This window comes from Symphalangus syndactylus, chromosome 8, assembly GCF_028878055.3.
Source record: "Symphalangus syndactylus isolate Jambi chromosome 8, NHGRI_mSymSyn1-v2.1_pri, whole genome shotgun sequence".
In the NCBI taxonomy this organism is placed as follows: domain Eukaryota; kingdom Metazoa; phylum Chordata; class Mammalia; order Primates; family Hylobatidae; genus Symphalangus; species Symphalangus syndactylus.
In genome coordinates this window covers 106,472,689-106,496,305 of record NC_072430.2, presented here as the reverse complement: position 1 = coordinate 106,496,305, position 23,617 = coordinate 106,472,689, and the positions used below count along the sequence as shown (strand labels likewise).

General features: G+C 45.2%; 1 protein-coding gene across 3 annotated transcripts in view; it reads right to left on the bottom strand.

Moving 5' to 3' along the window:
* Nucleotides 1-23,617, bottom strand: part of KIAA2012 (KIAA2012 ortholog) — a 134,697-nt gene that overhangs the window by 91,618 nt on the left and 19,462 nt on the right. For 2 of the 3 annotated variants that reach the window (XM_063644890.1, XM_055290232.2), the window contains exons 4-11: nt 22,889-23,044; nt 18,169-18,311; nt 15,646-15,829; nt 14,876-15,018; nt 12,181-12,349; nt 9,408-9,557; nt 5,637-5,813; nt 1,983-2,093 (exon numbers count right to left, since the gene is read on the bottom strand). In XM_063644890.1, the coding sequence (XP_063500960.1) occupies nt 1,983-2,093; nt 5,637-5,813; nt 9,408-9,557; nt 12,181-12,349; nt 14,876-15,018; nt 15,646-15,829; nt 18,169-18,311; nt 22,889-23,044 (1,233 nt within the window). The remainder of the gene's footprint in view (nt 1-1,982; nt 2,094-5,636; nt 5,814-9,407; nt 9,558-12,180; nt 12,350-14,875; nt 15,019-15,645; nt 15,830-18,168; nt 18,312-22,888; nt 23,045-23,617) is intronic. The other variant, XM_055290233.2, reaches the window with a different exon arrangement.

Sequence of the window (23,617 nt, the reverse complement as noted above, 5' to 3'; positions counted from 1 at the left end):
AAAAAAAAAAAAAAGAATGAAGACTGAATTTTTAGGCCATCAAAGAGATGAGCAAGGGGTGGGCTGGAATATAGTAGGAGATGAGGCTGGAAGGGGAGGGTGGAGACAGTGATTAAGATGGTTTTGAACAAACTGCTCTGCAAAGAGTTTGGTGTGGTTGGAGCAATTATAGGTTGGTGCAAAAGTAATTGTAGTTTTTGCAATTAAAAGTAATGGCAAAACCGCAATTACTTTTGCACCAACCTAATATTTTGCAAGAGGAAAAATTTTTTTCAGTATACTGTCTCCCAAACCAAACCAAAACAAACAAACACAAAAGCCCAAACCAAAAAAATCTTTGCTCATTAATGGAGACTCTTAGAAAGCCAGACCCTTATAGGAAGATGTGGGTTTAAGATCTTTCACCACCTTCTTGAGCAACATCCTGTCACCATCAAGACTGAAGGTCAACCAACTGCCCATGGAGGAAAGGCTTGAGAAAGGTCAGTGGCTAACTGATTCATTCATTCATTCATTCATTCATTCACTCAATAAGCATGCAGTGAATGCCTTTAGGTTTGAGAGGCAAGTAGGATTAAATATACCATCTGTGGGACTGGGACAAGATGGAAGGCATGTCTTCATTTATCAGTATAAGTTTCATCTTTCTCTTTCTCCATGTCATGGAAATTATTGAAATATTTTTCAAAAAACTTCAATGAACATTTACTGTGACCCTTCTATGTATATGTCAGGGACTATGCTAGGTGCCAGGGGTACTAAAATGACTGAAGCATCATGTTGACAACGGTGACAATAAGCTTACAGCCTAAATATTTCCTTTTCTGCTTCTAGCTTTCGCTGTGCTAAAAGGGAGAACTATTTCTCCTGGAACAGAGTGGACAAATGTGCAGCAGGTGAACAGAATCATATTTGCTTTCCAGCTGTTGCACCAGGTGTGTCATGCTGACAGTGGCCTCCACCTGTCTAACTCCTGCTTCCACCAATTCAGAACCAACATATTTTTATACTCATATCCTGGTATAAACCAACTACTGATGGAAGTTCTTTGATGTTGAATTTGGAATCAAATACATTCTACTTTCTGGAAATCCATATACTGGGTGGCTGCTTCAATAGCAGCGGACACGAGATGTAAAATGCAGCAATGGTCAAGGAATTTCTCAGGGGAGGAATCAATCCTCTCATTTTGGTGGAGGAACCTTGGATACAGGGAGGATGTATCCAGGTGGGTGACTCAAAGTCATCTGGCAACTTAGAGGTGAGGCCAGAGCTCCTCAAATCTCCTAGCTTCTGAATCTGTGCTCTTTTTATTGAGCCGGTCATGACGTAACCCCCCAAGTGAGTGCAGCTTTTAATCTCCCACATCAAGGGGCCTACTGGTTGCAAACTCATGCATACACATCATGGTGGTTTCTGGGTGGTTGATGCTCATCACCCTCTGACTTCATTTCTTTTTTCCTTTGCAAAATGGCTATTGCCCAGAGGCAGCATCTCTTTTCTAAAAAGTGAACATGCCAGAAGGGTTTTTGGAAACTGCCTTGCTATCTGTCAGGAGCCAGATGATTCACAGGGATGAACCAACACACATAACAAGGATACCTGATTGGATTACCAATTAGCCGTCTCCACCTCTGCAGGGTGGTTGGAAAGAAGAGAAAAGGCAGTGTTTAGTTTGGGCAAATACCAAAAGGACTTTATCATTCTCATCAAGGCATCAGCGTGGCACATTAGACCTCTTCCAAGCCATTCCACTGGAACTTCTCTCTCCAAATGCTCCAGCGAGAGTAAACTTGTTATGCAAACATTGGATCATTGTGTCTGAGCTACAGAAGCACCTCTGTGTCGGTGAAAGGGGAGAAACTGGCTGACTTGCATGTGTTTTTAATGATGTCTCTGCTGCTGGGAAAATTTGGAAGCTGCAGGTAACATCTTCCCCTTTGAAAAAAAAAACAAGGCTGCCCTGGAATGTGTTAGCTTACCTTTACCTGATGGAAGCGCCTCGGTTTGGGTATGACCTGGGAGGGACAGGCAGACTTTTTCTCCATCTGGACCCAGCAAGAAGTGTCCCAGTGTAGGGTCGCTGGAATCTTCTTGAAAATAAGCACAAGCATAGGCAGTGTCAGTACCATGTTGGTGAGGGAGACAGACTGAACCTGGGCCATGTTCCCCTAGTCCCCCCACGGGCACACACCCTTAGATGCCTGTGTGCTCGGGTGCCCACCGGAGTATAGGGTGAGCCCTACTCCTGGGACTCAGCAGAGCAGGGCTATTGTTCAGGCCCTGCCTTCCAGGGGTCAAGGTGGGATGAAAAGGGAGGGGCTGCCACTCGCCTACATCATGACTTCGGGAGAGCCTGGCTACCTCAGGGGCAGGGCTAAGTGAGTGGGGGCACTCTGTGTGAAGGAAAAGGAGTCCCTTCCTTCAGCTGTGTGCAGCCCAGCCCCTGAGAACAGGGCTTCCTGCTTCCTGCCTCTACTGTCTGCCTCCATCAGATGTCCTGTGCAGTACTCAGCATACACGGCCATAACCTCTAGATGAAATACTGGGATGGCTTGGTGATGCCAGGGGCTCAGGTCAAGGAGAAGGATGCTGTGTCTCCCTAGTTACTTAGAAAGATTGAAGGTATTTTTTATAACCTGACTGTAAAAGTAAAAGACAAGTCATTTATTCCCGACTCGAATCTCAACGCTCAACCCAGAACACTCCTGGGACTAGATTGCAGGGTTTCCCCCATGCCAAGCAATTCTCCAGCAGATACCAACTGGTTGTCCTATAATTTAATTCAGTTCTGACACTCTCTACCTGGAGATGGTGTCAGATCCCACAGGGTAGGGCTCAGTCCACAAGATTGCCCCCCACTTCAGATGCCAATTGCAAGTCCCAGATTGTGACCTGTACTTCTGACTGACCAGCTCTAAATTGGGCCTCCCACAGTCCTCCCTTTCCTTGGGTTCAACAATTTGGTAGGACAGCTCACAGAACTCAGGTAAACACTTACTTACATTTTCTGGCTTATTTATAAAGGACATTAGAAAGGATATTGTGAACAGCCAGATGAAGAGATGGGTGAGGATGTGCCGAGCTTCCATGCCCTCCCTGGGCCTGCTGCCCTCCCGCCTAGACACGCTCAGCAATGCTGAAGCTTATCAATTCGTGGTCAACAGCTAATAAAGAGTGTGATCTCCATGTCCCCTCCCCTTTCCTAGAGGTTGTGGCTGGAAGCTCCAACCCTTTAATCCTCTTATTGCTTGGTCCTTCTGGTCACTGGCCCCATCATGAGGCTACCTAGGGGCCTTACCTTATGTCACCTCATTAGCATAAACTCAGGTGTTTTCAAAGGGGCTCATTATGAATAACAAAAGATACTACTATCATTCAGAAAATTCCAAGAGTTTTAGCTTAGTAATAGAAACCAGGGACAAAGACCAAACTTATTCATATTACACCATACTTACCTTCCCCATCTCCAAGAAAAATGGGCCAGGAGTCCAGCTACCTGGACTAGCAGGCCACCAGCTACAGCGGATGTTAAGGAGTACACACATACACATGCACACTTACAAATGCACACTGACATATTCACACAGTGGCACACACACATATGTACACTCTCACAGGGCAAGCATGCACACACCCCCCCCATACACATGAACAGTGACATAGATGAGCATATGACACACATACATTCACAGGACTGAATATATAGACATGCATGTGCATATGCAGCCATGCCTATATAGATATGCACAATGACATGCATGCACACAAGCACACACATGTACTCATGGGCATATAAGCACACATCCCACACACATTCACTTACACACCTGCACATACCCAACACACACACTTGAGGCTTCAGGCTGCTCTCTTTTCCCAGTCCTGGTCCTGGCATTCTATCCTTTTTTTTTTTTGAGACAGAGTCTTGCTCTGTTCCCCAGGCTGGAGTGCAATGGTGCTATCTCGGCTCACTGCAACCTCTGCCTCGCAGGTTCAAGTGATTCTCCTGCTTCAGCCTCCTGAGTAGCTGGGATCACAGATGTGCACCACCATGCCTGGCTAATTTTTTTTTTTTTTGTATTTTTAGTACAGATGGGGTTTCACCTTGTTGCACAAGCTGGTCTTGAACTCCTGACCTTGTGATCCGCCCACCTCAGCCTCCCAAAGCGCTGGTATTATAAGCATGAGCTACCATGCCCGGCCACTGGCATTCTATTCTAATCAGATTCTCCCTTTATAAGGATGTCTAAAGTAGGCCTGAGTATCCATTTGCTGTGATTTGTCCCAGGCCATGCAACTTCCTAGGAAGGCCCCAGGTGGGGACATAACAGTACACCAAGTTTGGTTCAATTGTATCAAAATGAAAAGAGCATTGCTGTCACACAAGTATAAAGGGGAGGGGGTTGTGAAAGAGAAGTTCCAACCCCGGAATGGTTTCTAGGTGAAAACAATGTCTCTAGGGATAGAGAGAGTGTTGTGGGGAAGGAAGGGATTTAATTTTGACCATCTCAGTCTGAAACAGAAGCTGCAAACACAGAATGGAACTATTAATCTGTGGATTTAATTTATGCTTAAAGAATTCAACTATATATGCTCTGGGGAGAGAATGAGAAGGGGGTGTGTTGGGCAGTGGGGGAGAGAGAGAGCAAGCGAGACTGATTTAAATACTGAGGCATTCTGTCCCTGACTGAGCATGAAATGAAAGATGTGAAATCTGTTGCCTCTGTGATGGCTCTCTGTTCCCACATGCCTTTCAAAATGTGAGCTTCTCGCAGCCCTGAGTGTGATTCTGCTGTTAATAGAGATACCTCTTTCTTTATACAATCTGTCCCCCAAACACATGTCATCTCCTTCATCTGGTGCTCAAACTGAGAAAGCAGCCCAAGCCTTCAACGAAGCAGAAACAGCTGCCTGGACCACACGTTCCTGAAAATGGTCTGTCAGTCTCCAGCGTGGCACCTTCCCAGGGATTTTTCAGGGGTAACTTGGACTCTAAGCAATTTTTGCTCTATGAGCTACCTTTAGATGGAAGCCCCGGGGAAGCTGCTCTTGTGCTGTCCTCGCATTATTGCTCTGTATAAGCGTCTGAGTCCCCTCCTTGACTATTAGCTCCTTAAGGATAAGTACTTGAAGTGAGGCTAAATTCTAGAGGGAATGGCCTTGCCCTGCCTCACCCTTCCCTAGAAATCAGGGTCTTTTCCTCTCTGTGAACAGGCTCTGCCCTGGGCAGGAGTTGACTTCTGTCTGGGGACTCTTCTGTTGGCAGGCTCATTGGGCTGTCTTGCCTCAGGGGGCAAGGGTTATGGCTGTTTGGAGTGTGCCTGGTAAATCCGGTAGTGTGTCTCCCCCAGGAGCACAGGGAGCTGTGTCATCAAATGCTGCTGCCAGGAGTGAGGAAAGCACAAAACAGCGTAGCAGTGCATGTTGGTGCAGCAAACCCTTAAAACATGTACTGACCCTTTAGGAATACGCATGGGGAGCATTAATCCCACTGACATCATCAGAAACAGTGTCAATTACCCGTTTTCAATGGAATGCCTTTCAGAAAACTTACATCACAGCAGCCACGCGGCCCTGGCAATGAGCCACATACAAGCCAGTGGGGGGCAACTACGCACCCTGGAAATGATTACCTTGAGCTGCTGGCAGTGCCTTTCTGGGCGCTCTCATGTTCGGGAGACTTGGGGGGCTGCTGCAGCCTGATGTCCTAGGGCTGTCCAGGCCCTTCTGGCTCTCAGGACTTTTTTTTCCTTTAATCGGGGGCAGAAGATCCAATGGTGGGGCCACATCTTGGGGTGGGGCATCATCATCTTTAAAAACAAAAGAGGAAAAAGCCTGTGTGAGAAAACAGAATCAGCAGGAAGGAGAAGGAAGCTCTCTTCTAACTTGGCTGAAGGACCTCTGTGTGAAGACTGCTATGAAGACTGGTAATTGTATTGTGGCTAGAAGGGAGAAACCGTCCTGGTGTTAGGATGGTTTATTCCACTCATTCTCAGGTTTGTCCCTCTTTTCCAGTCCTGCTAAGCACCAGGGACCCGATATTTCCCATGGCCAAAATGACATGACTCTTGGCTAGAATCATGGCTGTTCATCTGGAAAATTGCCAAGAACTGGGAGGAATTGAGTGGTGGTTGTTTTTATTCTCATCTTACGGATGACATCCCGAGATGGAAGGAGGACTGGAGAGGGTGCAAACTCCTTCCACCCCTAGTCCGAAGGCTCTGACTAGAGAGATCCCAGCTTTAGAGCTGATGAGATTATTGGATATAGATTTCTGACCAAAAAGTAGTTTTACTAGGCAGAGTCAATGATTGCATTCCTTCCTCAGGGTTAAATAAAAAGTGCTACCTTCCAGATGGAAGTCAGAGGGTATCAGGATTGATGGTAGCATTCCATAAAGCATACCCTACCCTCTGCTTCTGTTTTCTCTTCTCAACACCAACAGGGCGTGCTCTGTGAAGCAGGAAACCCAGGAACCCAAGTGACTGAGGCCTCGGTTTCACCTCTTTCAGAGGGAGTGGTCTTTATTTCACATGTAAAACTTAGTTGATATTAATATTTGGGTTTAAAAATTGGCTTCATGTGGTCTCAAATGATCACAGACTACTTATTCATTAAAAAGAGGCAAAGTGTCTTTACAATGGAAAAATGGGGCAGACATCACCTTTAACCAAATAATAAAATTTAACATCACCTACAATGGAAGAAACTGACATTTTGCATCCCTTGATATGATGGGCCGAGAGGGACACAACATCACCTCTGTGATATTCCTGCCAAAAAGGTTTGATCTGAATCTCATTATGAGGAAATAGAAAAATCCAAATTGAAGGTAATTCTGCAAAGCAACTGGCCCGTCTTCTTCAAAAATGTCAATGTCATGAAAAACAAGACTGGGGGACTCTTCTAGATGAAAAGATTCTAAAGAGTGGGACCACTAAATGTAATGCATGATTCTGAGTTGAATTCTAGGTTGAAAAAAAAGCTATAAAGGAACATTACCGGTATAAATAGAGAAATGTGACTATGAATTAGAAATTAGAAAGTACTATTACACCAGTGTTTGCTTTCTTGAGTGTGGTAATTGTATGTGACTAGGAGGGAGAATATTCCTGGGCTTAGGAGATACGTGCTGATAAGGGATAAATGGTACAATGTCTGCAACTTACTCTCAGATGGTTAAGCAATAAAATAAAAAATATATATGTGCGGATGCATACATAAAAGCTGGCTTCATTTCTGTGGTATTAGAAGTGAAGTAATCCAGGCCTAGGCAAGTAAATGAATATGTGCCGCCTTTGTTGCAATGGAGCAGTCCCACTCTCAGCATCAACATGCTCGTGCAGCAGGGACCTCTGTGTGAAGACTGCCATGAAGAACTGCCTCTTTGTTGTTGTTGTTGTTTTTTAGACAGAGCCTCTCTCTGTTGCCCAGGCTGGAGTGCAGTGGCGTGATCTTGGCTCACTGCAACCTACATCTCCTGGATTCAAGCAATTCTTGTGCCTCAGCCTCCAGAGTAGCTGGGATTACAGGTGTGTGCCACTACACCTGGCTAATTTTTGTATTTTTAGTTGAAATGGGGTTTCACCATGTTGGTCAGGCTGGTCTCGAACTCCTGACCTCAGGTGATCTGCTGCCTCAGCCTCCCGAAGTGCTGGGATTATAGGTGTGAGCCACTACGCTCAGCTGGAACTGCCTCTTTAGGTCCCTTTCTTTCTGCATCTACTCCCAGGTTCAGTTGCATGCATAATTTATACCAAGGGGCTTCTTAAACCAGTTTCCTCCTGGCCGAGTGGCAGAGGAGGGACAAGTTCTGGTACTCAGTTCCTGGTGGTCGTGGCAGCTCAAAACAAGTGTAGGGCAGTTCAAAATGAACACTATGGGAGATAAAATTCACTGATGTCCTTTATCTTGTGGCCCCAGCTGTGCACCTCGCATTGTGGTCCATAAGTAGAAAGGTGCGTTTTTCTCTATTTGCAGAGGGATCTCTGCCCATATTTGGATTTTTTAAAAAAAGAAACATTAAAGTCTTTAGGATAATTAACTCCCACTTAAGAGATAGACCAAATAAGCCTCTGCTTCAATAATCAAAGGTTCTAGGTTCATTGTTTGGTTTATTCTTTTATTCTAATTTTTTGGTATTAGTTAGAAAAGTCACAATGTTGGGCTTATACTGAAAGGGAATGTAGTACAATGAGTAAGAACATGGATTCTGGCACTGGAAGCCCTGAGCTCCAATCCTAGTGAGGCCATTTATAGTTACGTGACCTCAAACATACTACCTATCTCTCAGGGCTTCTGTTTTCTGATCTGTAAAAGGAGGAGAGGATTGCTGTGAGGAGTGCCTGACAGAATACATGTTAAAAACTAAGGACAGTGCCTGGCACAGAGGAAGAACTCCAAACACATTAATGTGCATCTTCCTATTTCTGATACCAGTAGTCAGAGGTCACTTGACATCTGTGATACTGTCATCTTGCACATGCCTTTTGGAAAGGAGGCTCAGTTTTCTGAAAATGGGGAGTTTTCTAAATATGGCTTGTTACTTCCAACCTATCCAACACATAAACACAAACACTTAGATGCGCCCATGTGTATAATTTCAGATGTCCACGTCATGGAAATTGGAGTGAAGACTTTTATCAATATTATGGACCTTTTTTTTAAACTTTTTATTTTTTATTTTTAGACAGGATCTTGCTCTGTCACCCAGGCTGGAGTGCAGTGGCACAATCTCGGCTCCCTGCAACCTCCGCCTCCTGGGTTCAAGTGATTCTTGTGCCTCAGCCACCTGAGTAGTGGGGATTACAGGCGTGCACCACCACGCCTGGCTAATTTTTTGTATTTTTAGTAGAGATGGGGTTTCACCATGTTGGCCAGGCTGGCAAACTCCTGACCTCAAATGATCCCCACCCACCTCAGCCTCCCAAAGTGCTGGGATTATAGGCATGAACCACCGCACCCTGCCGATATTATGGACTTTTTAATGAATAAATACATATTTATAAACAGATTAGAAATGAAATTTCATTGTTTAAAAATACAGGATAAACTACAAGGCATGCAGCAAACTTTTGGTAAGTTTGACACCTTTCTACATCTGCAACCAGAAAATAGTAGTGGGATGAGTTAGGGAGTAAGTAATTGGTGAGCTGGACACTGTTAAAATATTAGTAGTGGGATGAGTTAGGGAGTAAGTAACTGGTGAGCTGGACACTGTTAGTTCTAGTGCAGCACTTTGGTGAAGGCAGCTGCTGCCTGCACAAAGGCCATCTTCCAGTGGTTGCCGGTGAACTAACCTCCCTTCCAGACTCCTTTTCCTTGGCTGTGGACCCTTGTGTGTCTTGCCTTGCTTCCCTTCAGAGTAAGGTTCCCGAGGGATGCTGGAGGGAGGGAGGAGCTACCTTGAGGTGAGAGTGTGTCCCTGCTTGCGTCCACTGGGAGATGCACCGTTAACTCCCGTGGCGTTTCTAAGGACGCATGCTTCAGGGGAGATTTCCACACAGGCATGGCTTCTTCGCTTCTTTCTGGTTCTGACTCAGGGTGTGGAGCACCTAGGAGACAAGGACGAGGCTGAGTTGTAGCAGAGGTCTGTTGTTTTTGCCTAATGTCTCTTCTTTTGGGGACCTATCCCTTCCCTGCTCACACCATGTGGTTTGGTTGGAGCAGTGTCCATTTGCTGATTCCAGAGAGGGGTATGGAACTGAAGCCTGGCATGAGAGTACCTCATTGCCTTAGCCACAGAGATTGGTTCCGGGGTGGGCACATGACCCAAGTCTAGTCAATCAGGGGTGACTTCTGCGCTTTGCAAGAGTTTTTAAGAGGCATATCCTTCCAATAGAGGTTAACAGGAAAGAGATTAGCATGGAATTTCAGGAAGACATCTTTATCACCTCATGGTAACAGCCTGCTTCAGAGGAAAGGCTAACAGAGTTGAGAGAAAAGTACTGCACACATATTTTCCGAGGCCCGGATTCAGCTGGTCCTGCAGTTACCTGATTCTTGCATGAACAAATTCCTTCCTTCCTTTCTTCCCTTCCTTCCCTCCTTCCTTTCCTCTCTCCCTCCCTCCCTCCCTTCCTTTCTTCCTTTCCTTCATTTCTTCCCTTCCTTCCCTTCCTTCCTTCTCTCCGTGTCTCCCTTCCTTTCGTCTTTCCTTCTTTTTTCCCCTTTCCTTTTCTTTCTTTTCTTGCTTTTTGCTTAACACACTTTGAGTTAGGCTTCTGATGCTTTTAAAGCAGGGTCCTCATGACATGTAAATGGGGAAGAACTCCATGAATTCACTGTCTTTGTACCCGATTCCTATGTTTCATTGTCAGTGTGTTGGTAAGCTCGGTGCATCTGGCTTTAAGAATCTGGTTCATGATGGCCTGGTGGTTTTCCTCACCTTCCTATCAGGGTCATCATGGAAAATAATCAGATCGAATCCAATCTTGTGAATAGTCTTATCTCTCTTTTTATTAAGTATATCTTTTCATTCTGATGTTTTGACATCTGGGACCTGACTGTCCCTCCCAGGGCTGGCCAGTTCCTAGAGACAGTAAATGACTCACCTGGGAACATACCTGTCATATGCACCCCAACCAACCCAGAGTTCCTGACCCCCAACAACCTCCTTTATCAAACTCTTAACATTCCCAGGCTACTATCTGCCTGCTGTAATTATCAGAGGGCCGGTACCAGACAGCAAGGGACAGCCCCTATGCCACAGAGCTGGCTGAATTATTCAAACTAGACAATTCTAAATCTGCTTAGGCTGCTTGCTCTGCCTTGCCCATATTCCTTCTATGAAAACCACAATAGAGCCTCTTGCACAGCCTTCTGCCTCCTGGAGGCTGGTGCGCCCCCGTGTGGCCCTGCATGGTGTGGTGTGCCTCCTCCTCTTAGAACTGTGAGTAACAAACTGTCTTTTCAGTGCCAACTGTCTCCTGATCTGTTGGCCTCACCACACCTGAATAATAAGAAGACCTGAATTTTAAAACACTGTGTTGTTGATTTTCTTTTTTTTTTAGGGAGCTGAGTAATTTTTTTGGCACGGTAAAATCTACATAGAGTGAATTGCACAGATCTTGAGTGTACAGTTCAGTGAGTTTTGACAAATCTATAATCCATACAAGCAACCCAGAGTGAGAACATTTTTCATCACCCCAGAAATTTCCTTCGTGTCCCCTTCCATTGGTCTTTTAAGCTCCACCGTTAGGCATTCTTTCCAGTGAGAAGTCCAAACAGCCTTAGAACAAAATGGCTGCCTGTGTGATTCCCAGGAGTCAAACTCTCCAAGAAGCCAGTGGCAGTCTCTGCTGAAGTTTCTAGAAAACTCAGAACTGGGACCCCTGTCAAAACTAGGACACTTTTTGCCTCAGAGGGCCCAGAGAAGTCCCTGGAGCAAGAATGTGTCTTAAACAAGAGTACTATGGAATGAAAGGAAAGTCAGAAAGAGTTTTTCCTTGTGACACAGGGTGAGAGGTCACTCAGAAGCCTCCCCTAAAAAGCCCACGTCACCAGTTGGAATTGAACTCCTTTGCTCATATTCTCTTAGAACTTTGCTTAGAAGCACATAATCTCTGCCCTGGCAAAGATTATAGAGGTCATCCCTTACAAAATAACCTAATTCAAAACCAGGAAAATGACTTTTTGGATGAACTTTTATCTTTCTTTTATAAAATGGAGGTGCAAAGATTCCAGTGTCCTTTTTACCTTGGCTGCCAGGAAACTCAGCTAAATCCAGTACTTACCTAAAACCATGAATTCATCTCAGATGTCTGATAACATCTATTTCTCTACTCTTTTTACCCAGGGTTTTTTTTTTTTCCAATTTCAATTTTAGTTGTCTTGTTTTATACAATTATTTTTTTGTAAGCTGCGTGAAAAATTCTTGCCCTTTTATAACACCTATGGTGCATTGGACTTATTTATGTATATACCTGTCTTCCTTTCTCTTCCACAGCTTAACAAAATGCATTGCTTAATGAAGGGTATAATAAATATTTTAAAAATCCAATTGAATATGATCAGAAGAGATCTTCTTCTAGATTTTACCCTTTTTCCTTCTTTAAAAAATATTCTCTGAAGGGGATGACCATAGGGAAGGTCAGCCATGATGTAGGAGCATGTAGAATCGGCAGGACTCCCCATCCCAGGCTCTCCCTCAGGAGTGCCCATGCATCCGGGACCTACCTCTTCTGTGGGCTTTCTCTTTTGGGGGGTGTTTGGTGTGGTAACGAATCTCCACCGGTAAGATGAAGAGCTCTGTTGGGGGCTCATTGGCTTTAAATTGGCTCTTCAGGGGCTCCAAGACTCTGGGTGGTTCTTCTGAGATAGGAGGTAATTTCAAAGCCTTTGGTGCCTGGAGAAAATTTAAAAACAAAACGATCATGGCAGGTATCCAAACCCTGCTGCCTGCAGGGGCAAACGATACTGTCTCTTATTGTATCTCTTGCACCAGGAGCTGCTGAGAGAGGTAAGCTAATCCAGCTGGGAGCTGGTATCTGACTTCAGTGGTGCCACTTGGTCTCCTGGGATCCAGCATATGCCCCTGTTAATCCTGCCTGTGATTTCTCTGAGAATTATAAACATGCTCAGTTTAAGAGCCTTTGAGAGGATATAAAGTCTTTCTTTTTCTTGCAGCTGGAAAGACTGAGCCGGACTAAAATGACATAGCTGAGATCTCTTTGAACTGATTGGGAGAAATCTCAGCATATGTTGTTAAGAGAAAAAGCAAAGTACAGAACATTGTTTGAGCAAGCTTTCCACTAAGAAGGGGCAGGAAATAGCATTTGTGATTGCTGACCTTAGCTAAGCCACAATTTCTTCCTCTGTAAAATAGCAGTAATCATACTATCTACCTCATAAGGTTGTTGTAAGGATTAAATGAGCTAATATATGCAATTATAATAGTGTTTGAAACTAGGATTATTTCCATATCTCTTTGAGAGTAGACTCTCCTCTCGTTAGCATTTATCTAGCCACTAGCAGAAAAATTGAAGCTTTTTCATACTTATGTAATATGAACATAGCTGAAAAAGAATCATTGTGTGTCAGAATCAGCAACTAATTTTGTCGTTTTTTTCTGTCCCCCAAAAAGTGTGTATGTGTGTGCATGTATGTGTATGTGTATGTGTATGTGTGTGTGTGTGTGTGTGTGTGTATGAGAGATTCACTGGGGGTAGTAGTAAGAGCCTCCTGTTTCTAATTATTCAGAGGTTGCTGAAAATTTCTCCTTTTAGTTTGCAACTTTTAACATATGAACTTGGCTCTGTGAAATGTATACATGTTTTGGTTTCAGGAGTTCAGTTTCATAGGAGGAAAAATAAAAGCATTAGGCCTGCTGTTTGCTCCTGGGCCAAAGAAATCTGGGAAGTCAGACACCCTTCTAGTGTCTCCTTTTTAGTATTCAAAAAGAAAAAAAAGGTTCAGAAGCATACATAAGCAACCTTTGTATTTAGAGTTGATTGAGGAAGGAAATTCAACCAAATCTATGCAGGGTAATATTTATAATTTTGAGACATTAAGAAAATGATAAACCAAACACACACACACACATAGGATCTTTATACTCCTGGAGACCCTCACTGTCCAGGTGCCGGCTGCCCACACCAACTGCCCTTTTTTGAATACTGACCTTGTGCATTTTGTTTGACAAGGTTTGCATTGAGAAATCAATGTGGAAACTCAAATGATTTGTGTGAGGTATGGCTGACGAGCCAAGACTTAATTTCTTTATCCTCATTAAAAATTTACACAGGGTTTTAATATGGCGGAAAATATTGCTTTCCTCTGTGAAACTATATACATGGGTTGAGGGAAGGGACTCCTTTCCTCTGGGCGTGGCTCAGTTCTGGGCTGACCCAGGAGCAAAGTCCAGGGCTTTCCTTGGGCCTGTGGTGAGCTTGGCAGGTCAAGCCTGCTGTTCACTCCTGCACCAAGGGAACCTGGGAAGACAGAGGCCCTTCTGGTGTGGATGGAAAGGTTTGGATTAACTCAGGCACAGGAAATCTGAGTAAATCTTGAACAGACTGTAAACAAACTCCCTCACTGGCAGCAGGACCACCTGGAGTGCCCATAGCTGCTTCAGGAACACTTCAGATGACATGAATCCCTGCAATTAATCAACATCACTGTAGATCACAGTCAGATACAACATACTTTCCTAAAAGTGCTTCATCTCTTCTACCAGCGCTGTAAGGTTGACATTATTATCTGGATACACAGATAAAGTCACTGTGCTCAGAGTGTGTGAGTGACCTGCTCATGTTCCCATAGCTACTCCGGGCAGAACATCCTGGGGCCCTTGCTTGTCCCCATTCATCACTGGTGCCTCCAAACACTGAAGAAAGACCCACATAGAACTGCAAGGCAGGACCAGGCCAGAGACAGCCAAGGACATCTCTAAAAAAGGTGTATTTGGCTCCCAAAGGAGGTTGATAGACTTGCAAAATTTCCCCTGCATTTTCAAAGGTGATAGACCCTCAGTGGAGCCAAACTGTTGCTGGATTCAAGATCTCCAGCATTTTGAATCTGAAGTGAGTTTACTGCTTACAAACTCAAATTCTGTCCTTTAAAATGTTTACAGATAATCCCTTGCCCCTTAAGAAATCAAAGAATTCTGTTGTTATCAGGGAGTGTGGTAATAACACATGCTTTAAGGCAGAATTGGTGGCAGCTGAAATTCCTTGCACTTCATGATTTTCAACCTTTAGTAAATTACTACAGCTCTATTCCAGCTCCACCTGGTCAGCTCAGACGCTAGAGAGGCCTGTTCTCTTTTGAGACATCCTTTTGAGCCACCTTATTTCTAGATTGGGATTAATTTCTCTCTCTTCCCTCCTCTCTCTCTCTCTCCTGCATGCACAAACATACATATACACACAACCTTTTTCTTCTTCACTTCCCCAGGGGTGATTATTCCGGAGCCAATGGCAGATGCTACAGGAGGGAAGAGACATCTGTCAGCAGGAAGCGCCTGTAACAAGTGGCTGCTTCTGGCCTTGTGGAGTTTCACGTTCCTTTGTTTATCTTTAAAAACAGGATGAGAATGAGAATATATTAATTGCAGGTTTGGGGATGAACAGTTGAGTTTTGACTTTTATCACATTGTAGTTAATGGGGGGAAAGGCAGGGAGTGTGCTGGGGCACTGGGACAGCCCTAGCTTTGGGGGAGGCAGGTTCAGAGAGCCCCAGGCTCCTGATCTGGGTTGAGTTCTTGCTGGCTGAGTCAGGTGGTAAAGAGAATGATAACAATAATAATTGATATGTATTGAGCTCTAAATATGGGGAAAGAATTATGTAGAATATTTCATGTACATTAACTCAATTTACACAATAGCCTTATGGGGTTATTATTATCCCCACTTTACAGATGAGAAAACTGAGCATCAGCAATATTGGTTAATATGTCCAAGATCACAGCTGTAAGTGGGGGTGACTTGAGCCCAGACAGTATGATTTCCGAATGGATGCAGCTAAGCACTAGGCAAAGAGGAGCCTGCCAGAGTCTCATTCCCATGTCCAGCTAGATTCTGGCTTTTATTTTGTAAGGTGAGTGGCACAAGGAAGTGATGTTTGGCATGCCTCAGTGTCCTTAAATGAACTCTGCATGACTGGGTTTACCCAGATCAATGAGCAAGACATTTGGGTTCTTACCACTGAGATCTGCCTTCCTATTAGGGAAGGCGCCTTCACAGAATGTAACCTGGGATTTGTCACTTGGGAGCCAAGAGTGATCGATGCGGCCATGCCCAAAGGTCTTCCTGGAGGTTTGCTGTGTCTTTTCCTTGTAGCTTTCCTTTGAAGCATATAAACAAAGGTGATTCTCTATTGACGTGTCCTAGGGAACGACAGATACACATTCCTGTAAACAGGCTGTTGTAAAGGGGCAGAGCAGGTTTCTTTAACAGCCCTCGTGGCTAGGCTTGTGGTTTCAAGGATGAAATTTCTTTTGCAGGTTGGGAAGAAAAATAAGGTTATAACAGTAAGCTTTTTAATGCTGTTTATTACAATAAAACATTTTATTGTTGATGATAGAAAGAATGATACTTAGCCATGCCTGACATATAGTGCTATCTGGTGAAAAAAATCACAAGATTTTGATTAAAAATCAAAATGAAGTGCTAGTATTGGTGTCTTTATTCATTATGAAATGTTTCTCAGGCTGAACGCAGTGGCTCACACCTGTAGTCCTAGCGCTTTGGGATGCCCAGACAGGAGGATTGCTTGAGCTCAGGATTTTGAGACCAGCCTGGACAACATAGTGAGACCTAATCGCTACAAAAAAATTTTAAAAATTAGCCAGGCATGGTGGCACACACCTGTAGTCCCAGCTACTCAGGGGGCTGAGGCAGGAGGATTGCTTGAGCCCAGGAGGTCAAGGCTGCAGTGAGCTGTGGTAGCGCCTCTGAACTCCAGCCTGGGCAACAGAGCAAGATCGTGTCCCTCCCCCACCACCCCCAAAAAGGAAATGTTTCTCCCCTCTGCCCTTCCACTCTGTGGCTCTTCTCCACCTTTCCTCTTCTCTTTGGCGTATGACCTTCTTGTAAGTCAAATGAGTTTATTCAGGATAGGAGGAGATGTTGTCTATGTTGCTCTGAACAATTGTTATCTTGTACACACACACACACGCACACACACACACACACACGGGGCCTTAGAGTTTAGAAAGTGTTTCTACATTGTAACTCATTTAATCCTCACAGTAACCTTGTTAGACATATGATAATAGCTCCATTTTACAGAAGAGGTGAATTCAGGCTCAAAGTTAGTTATGATTCTTGGACAGGCTCATCACAACTATCAAAAAGCAGGACCCAAACCAAGGCTTTTCTGAGTCTAAGGCAATAGCTATTTTTCAAACAAGATTAACTCTGCCAAGATGAGCAAAGAGTCAGGGGAGAATCTGTGGTTACATAAGTTTGGAAAACCCAGAGTTTAACAAAGTTAAGCTGGTGACTATGTTATAGAACTTCTCGAAGCTCTCGTATCTAACTACACATGTGATTTCCAGGAGGAGAAGGCATGCAGCACTTCCCCAGTGTATTTGCCTATGAAACTCTTATTTATTTATTTAATTAATTTATTTTATTTTATTTTTTTGAGACAGAGTCTCACTGTCGCCCAGGCTGGAGTGCAGTGGCGCGATCTCGGCTCACTGCAGGCTCCGCCCCCCGGGGTTCACGCCATTCTCCTGCCTCAGCCTCCAGAGTAGCTGGGACTACGGGCGCCAGCCACCTCGCCCGGCTAATTTTTTGTATTTTTAGTAGAGACGGGGTTTCACTGTGTTAGCCAGGATGGTCTCGATCTCCTGACCTCGTGATCTGCCCGCCTCGGCCTCCCAAAATGCTGGGATTACAGGCGTGAGCCACCGCACCCGGCCGAAACTCTTATTTATTTATTTAGAGGCAGGGTTTCACTCTGTTGCCCAGGCTGGAGTGCATGGCATGATCTTGGCTTACTACAACCTCCTCCTCCCAGGTTCAAGCGATTCTCCTGCCTCAGCCTCCCGAGTAGCTGGGATTACAGGTGCCCACGACCATGCCTGGCTAATTTTTGTATTTTTAGTAGAGATGGTGTTTCACCATGTTGGCCAGGCTGGTCTTGAACTCCTGGCCTCAGGTGATACACCTGCCTTGGTCTCCCAAAGTGCTGGGATTACAGGTGTGAGCCATCACGCCCAGCCAAAACTTTGTTAAATGGAGCATCTTGCAATGCTAGAGTTCTATAGGTGACACTTTGGGGAAATGGTGGTCAAAAAGGTCAAAGTACTCTTCCCTTCTCTGGAAGTCTCGAGAAACGGCAAAGGGAGAGAGAATCCTCTCTGCAGTCAAGAACAATGACAGAAGAGAGCCCATTAGAAGTGGTACCTCTGGCCAGGCTCGGTGGCTCGTGCCTGTAATCCTAGCACTTTGGGAGACTGAGGCCAGCAGATTGCCTGAGCTCAGGGGTTCGAGACCAGCCTGGGCAACATGGTGAAACCCCATCTCTACTAAAATACAAAAAATTAGCCAGGCCTGGTGGTGCTTACCTGTAGTCCCAGCTATTCAGGAGGCTGAGGCAGGAGAAATGCTTGAACCCGGGAGGCGGAGGTTGCAGTGAGCCGAAATCGTGCCATTGCACTCCAGTCTGGGCGACAGAGTGAGACTCCGTCTGGGGGGAAAAAAAAAGAAATGGTACCTCTGCCTGCGTTTCATCTTCCTGCCAGGGCTGCTTCTTGAGTGGTGGCAAGTGAGTCCCCTGACTGCCATGGTTCTTGGCTAGAGGGCCCTGGTCCACATGTCCAGCAGCTCCAGCTTCCTCTTCATCCAGGCCCTGTTGAACTGCAATGGTGAACAATGGGTCAACTTGTCACCCTGGAAATGGACGTGGTGTTCTTGCTGCCTTCAAACTGCCTTCCTTCTTGCTTCTCTGAGTAAAAGTGCTCAAGGCCCTCCCTTGCTCCCCCTCCTCCCTTATTTTGTATTTCTGATAGTGCCTCCTCGGAAGTGGCAACCAGGTCTGTGGAAAGAGCTGCACTAGCAGTCAGGAGACTCAGGGTTGAGCCTTCATTTCTTGGACAGAGTTTCCCCATCTGTAAAGTGGGGAAACAGATTTCTTGCCGTCACTTCCTTGTAGAGTTATCTGGAGCTCAAATAAGATGATGAATGTGACAGCCCCTTGTAAACTGTGAGGGATTAGTGGACGAGAGTGGTGAGATTATGGTGGCGTGACCTGCAGCCTGCTCTGTTGTCATGGAGGTGCTCAGCCTGAAGCAAGCTCTTGGGATTCCCGGGCTGTCTCCTGGCTCTTTTTTTTTTTGAGGCAGAATCTCGCTCTTTTTCTCAGGCCGGAGTGCCGTGGCGCTATCTCGGCTCACTGCAAGCTCCGCCTCCCGGCTTCACGCCATTTTCCTGCCTCAGCCTCCCGAGTAGCTGGGACTACAGGCGCCCGCCACCGCGCCCGGCTAATTTTTTGTATTTTTTTAGTAGAGACGGAGTTTCACCGTGTTAGCCAGGATGGTCTCGATCTCCTGACCTCGTGATCCGCCCACCTCGGCCTCCCAAAGTGCTGGGGTTACAGGCGTGAGCCACTGCGCCCGGCCGTCTCCTGGCTCTTTACTTGTGGAAAAGCCTCTGCTGAATGCACTGAGGTAAGACTGCTGTTTAGCTCTCTGAACTTATCCTGTCTGCAACCCTCAGGAAGGATCTGAGTCAACAGATGACTCCAACATAGTTAACAAATCTTTCATCAATGGTTTAAGGGGTCCTGCAGCTGTTTTCATCACTTTCTCAAGGTAGATTTATTGCTGAAACAGTCTGGCAAAGCTTCCTTGTTTGGAGCCAAGCTTTAGCAATACCTTTATTCCCAGCATGAGGCTCCATGGAACAATGTGGGGTTGTCTTTCAACTAGGGGCTCTGGAAGGCTTCGGGGGCCTGTGTGTGATGGATCACAAGACTTCTGGGAGCTGCTTCACCTCCTGCCTCCAGCCAGCCTCACCTTCCCTCTCTGCTCCCGTTCATTATTTCCATCCTTGGTGTCACTGGGCCAAGAGTCAATTGCCCACAGGTGGGGCCACTCCCACCCCCCAGCTCTCCTTCCTTTGCCCACTGGCTCCTGAAAGCCATGCTAGATGTGAACTAAGGCTGAGTGTTGGTGGAAGAAATACAGGCTCAGGCTCAGGGCAGGTTCAGAGGGTCTGCTCTGGTTTTAGTGGCCCAGGGAAATCTGATGGGCTGGGGACTCATTAATATGAGGTGACCCGGGGCTACATTAGGCCTGCTCCTAACAGGACCTCAACTCCATACAGAGTGCAGCACTAAAGACCTTTGGGGATATTCTAGAATGATCCCTTGTAGAATGATTCCTTGGGGTCAAACCAGACACTAAACTAGGTCCATCTTTTCTGGTCAGATTCACCTAGAACCAAATGCATTTCTGAGGGTGGAGGAAGTGAAACTCACTAAATAGTCTCTTTTTTTTTTTGGGTGGGGGGTGGGGGGTGTGGGGGACGTAGTCTCACAGTCTCACTCTGTTGCCCAGGCTGGAGTGCAGTGGCATGATCCTGGCTCACTGCAACCTCCACCTCCCAGGTTCAAGCGATTCTCCTGCCTCAGCCTCCCGAGTAGCTGGGATTATAGGCATGCACCACCATGCCCGGCTAATTTTTGTATCTTTAGTGGAGACGGGGTTTCACCATGTTGGCCAGACTGGTCTCGAACTCCTGACCTCAAGTGATCCACCCGCCTCAGCCTCCCAAAGTGTTGGGATTACAGGCTTGAGCCATTGTGCCCAGTCTGAACAGTCTTACACATTGGGTATCTAAATTGGGGTGGGCGGCATTGTGAGTAGGGGGATACAGAGAGACAATTTTCCCTTTGGCGATATCCCAGGTGAGTTTGAATATGTGACTCAATCAATGCGAGGGGAAACATAATTTTTTTTCTTAGTAAACATCACCATCTGATTCATTTATTTGTGCTTAATAGAAACAGGTTTGCAAGCAAAGTATTGGAAGCTTTAGTTGTTGAAAGGAGACCACAAAACTTAGTCTCTCTGTATCTCAGACATGGATTCAGATAATCCAGATAATGTGCATTGGAGTAGCTCTGTCCTCTCCTGTTATTTTTCACAAACAACCCAGGGAGGAAGGAATGCAGACCCCAGTATTTGCATTTTACATATGCACAAACTGAAGATGCAGGGAGCATAAGTGACTTAGCCAACATCACGTTATTGGAGACCTGGGATTTGCAGCTGGGACTTTTGCTACTTCTTCAGATAAAGTGTCGGGCAAAGAGAGGGAAACCAGTGGAAGATAAGGTTCAAACAAATGAAAACATCAGTCAGGGTTCAAGTTACAGCCACTGAACTATTTTTGCTTCTTTTAAAATAGATTTTTTTTTTGGCCCCTGTGATCATGGGCAATTGGGCATTCCAGTTAGTAATTATGCTTAAAACACACGCTAAGGAGGTATAGTGAACATTTATTGAGCACATAGTATGTGCCAGCTCCTATTAATATATTATCTCATTTAATTCCCACATGCAACCCTGTGAGATAAAGATGGATATGGTCATCTCCATTTTATAAATGAGAAAACCAAGGCCCAGAGTGGCTATATGGCTTGGAATTGGTGCTAATGGCCACATGTTTAATCACTATTTGATACAGCCTCTTTGTTTTCTGCTTGATTGTGACAGCTCCTTGGTATATGGCATCAATTAGGAAAGTCACTTTATCCCTCAGGTGTGCAGTGTTAATCCAGCCATAAAATGAAAGCCCTGAGGCCGAGAGCGGTGACTCATGCCTGTAATCACAGCACTTTGGGAGGCCAAGGTGGGAGGATCACTTGAGAACAGGAGTTTGAAACCAGCCTGGGCAACATGATGAAACCCCATCGCTACAAAAAAATACAAAAATTAGCTGGGAGTGGTGGTGTGCTCCTACAGTTCCAGCTACTTAGGAGGCTAAGTGGGAGGATTGCTTGAGCCCAGGAATTCAAGGCTTCAGTGAGCCGTAATCATACGGCTGCACTTCAGCTTGGGTGACAGAACAAGAGCAAGACCTTGTCTCTAAAAAAAATTTAAAAAAAAGAATAAAAAAAATAAAGAAAAAAAAAAAGACTCAAGTGAGATGTGTGGTTGGTTGAAATGTTTAATGGCCCCAGGCTCTGAGAACCTGCCATGCTCTTCTCCATTCATTTGATAAACCAGATTCTCTACTTATCCTGACTGGATCATTTCCCCAAAGATGGGGGTTGGTCAGACACTGCCACTGTTTCTGGAAAATTTCATTATACATATTTTAGAGACAGGGTCTCACTTTGTCACCCAGGCTGGAGTGCAGTGGTGCCATATAGCTCACTACAGCCTTGAACTCCTGGGCTCAAGTGATCCTCCTGCCTCAGCCTCCCAAGTAGCTGGGACTACAGGCATGTGCCACCACGCCCAGCTAAAATTTTAAATTTTTTGTAGAGACAGGGTCTCACTGTGTTGCCCAGGCTGGTCTCAAGCTCCTAGCCTCAAGCAATCCTCTCTCCTTGGCCTCCCAAAATGTTGAGATTACAGAATGAGCCACTGAGCCTGGCCAAAAATCTTATGTTGGGCTCTTGCTCTTTTATGTTCTCAAGAACTCTGCTACCAGCCAAGGCTCTCGTCTTTGCCTATTACTGCTACCCAGTTGTCTTTTCCCATCGCCTTTACCAAAGGTGACTTCTGGCTCTTTTAATGCTTCAGGTTCCATAGAATAATATTGGGATTGACAGAGTCAATCCCCATAGTACTAAACAGTTTACAGATGGCTTGCAATAATTTTCTGTATAGCCACGAAGTAGGTCTTACTGTGCCCATTACAGAGATGAGCAAACAGAAGCTCAAAGAGGTTAAATGACTTGCTTAAGATCTTGCACTAGTAAATGAGAGAACAGCCATTTCGATACACATTTCTGGCTCTAAATCCTATATATATATATTTCACATTATATTGCCACAAAAATCACAGGATTAAGGAATACAAGAATGGAACAGATCTAAGAAATCATCTAAAATCTAGAGTCTAGACCTACGCTGCCAAACACAGTAGCCACCAGCTGCATGTGGTTATTTAAATATAAATTAATTAATATAAAATAAAAAGCTCAGTTTCACTGTTGTACTACTACATTTCAAGTGCTCAATAGCCACATGTGGCTAATGGCCACTTTATTGGACAGCCCATATGGGACATTCCATCACTGTGAAAAGCATTATTGGACAGTGCTGGTCTGCACTAACCCCGCATTTTACAGATTGAGGACTATGCAACCCAGAATCTCAAGACCTTGTTTTGGGAAACGCCATTTTAAGGTGTTAACATTTAAGGTGTTAAGGTGTTATCTGAGAATTGGTCATAAAATCAACATGTAAATCAACATGTACCTTGTTCAAAAGATTTTCCTTGTTGAATCCAAAATGAAGGGAAGACAGGCAGGAGATGGTACTTTGGGGGTACACCTGAAAGATCTTGTTGTGGCCTGAGCTTCTTTGGTACATTAAGTTGACTGTCCTGGAGCAGCACAGAATCCTTGATGTATCCTGAAGAGTAGATCAGGAGATATTGATAGAAATAGTGGTAGCCAACTTCAAGTTCTTGGCGGTAACTACAAGGTTCCTCACTTACACTAGTCTTGGCTTTGGACATTGCCCATTAGGGAAGACAATTAGAAGATGAGGGAGATTAAAAAGTCAGATAGAACCCACAGGGGCTTGTCTGGGTGCTTCTGGTTCTGTGCTACATGTGTACCTCCTCCACCCCATCATTCCCAAGAACTGGGTCTCCCTGGTGGAAGGAGCATGGCTGCTTCTTTGGGGCAAAAAGCTCCTCCTGCCTCAGGAGGAGATCCAGTGGCAGTGGATGTATCCTATTTGCTTCTGTAGGCCCCATGGTCAGCAGCCTCCTCAATCCAGTCATTCTGTAAGTATTTATTGAGGGCTTCCCTATGGGCCCACCCCTCGGCTAGTCAGTGAAGTGGATCCAGTGGAAGCAGACTTGGGCCCTTTTAAAAGGCATTCAGTAGTCTATTGGAGAGACAAAACTCTCTTGTGTTCTGAATGGCTCTGAGTGTCAGTGTAATATAAGGTCAGAAAACAAGGAGCTCAATATTGACT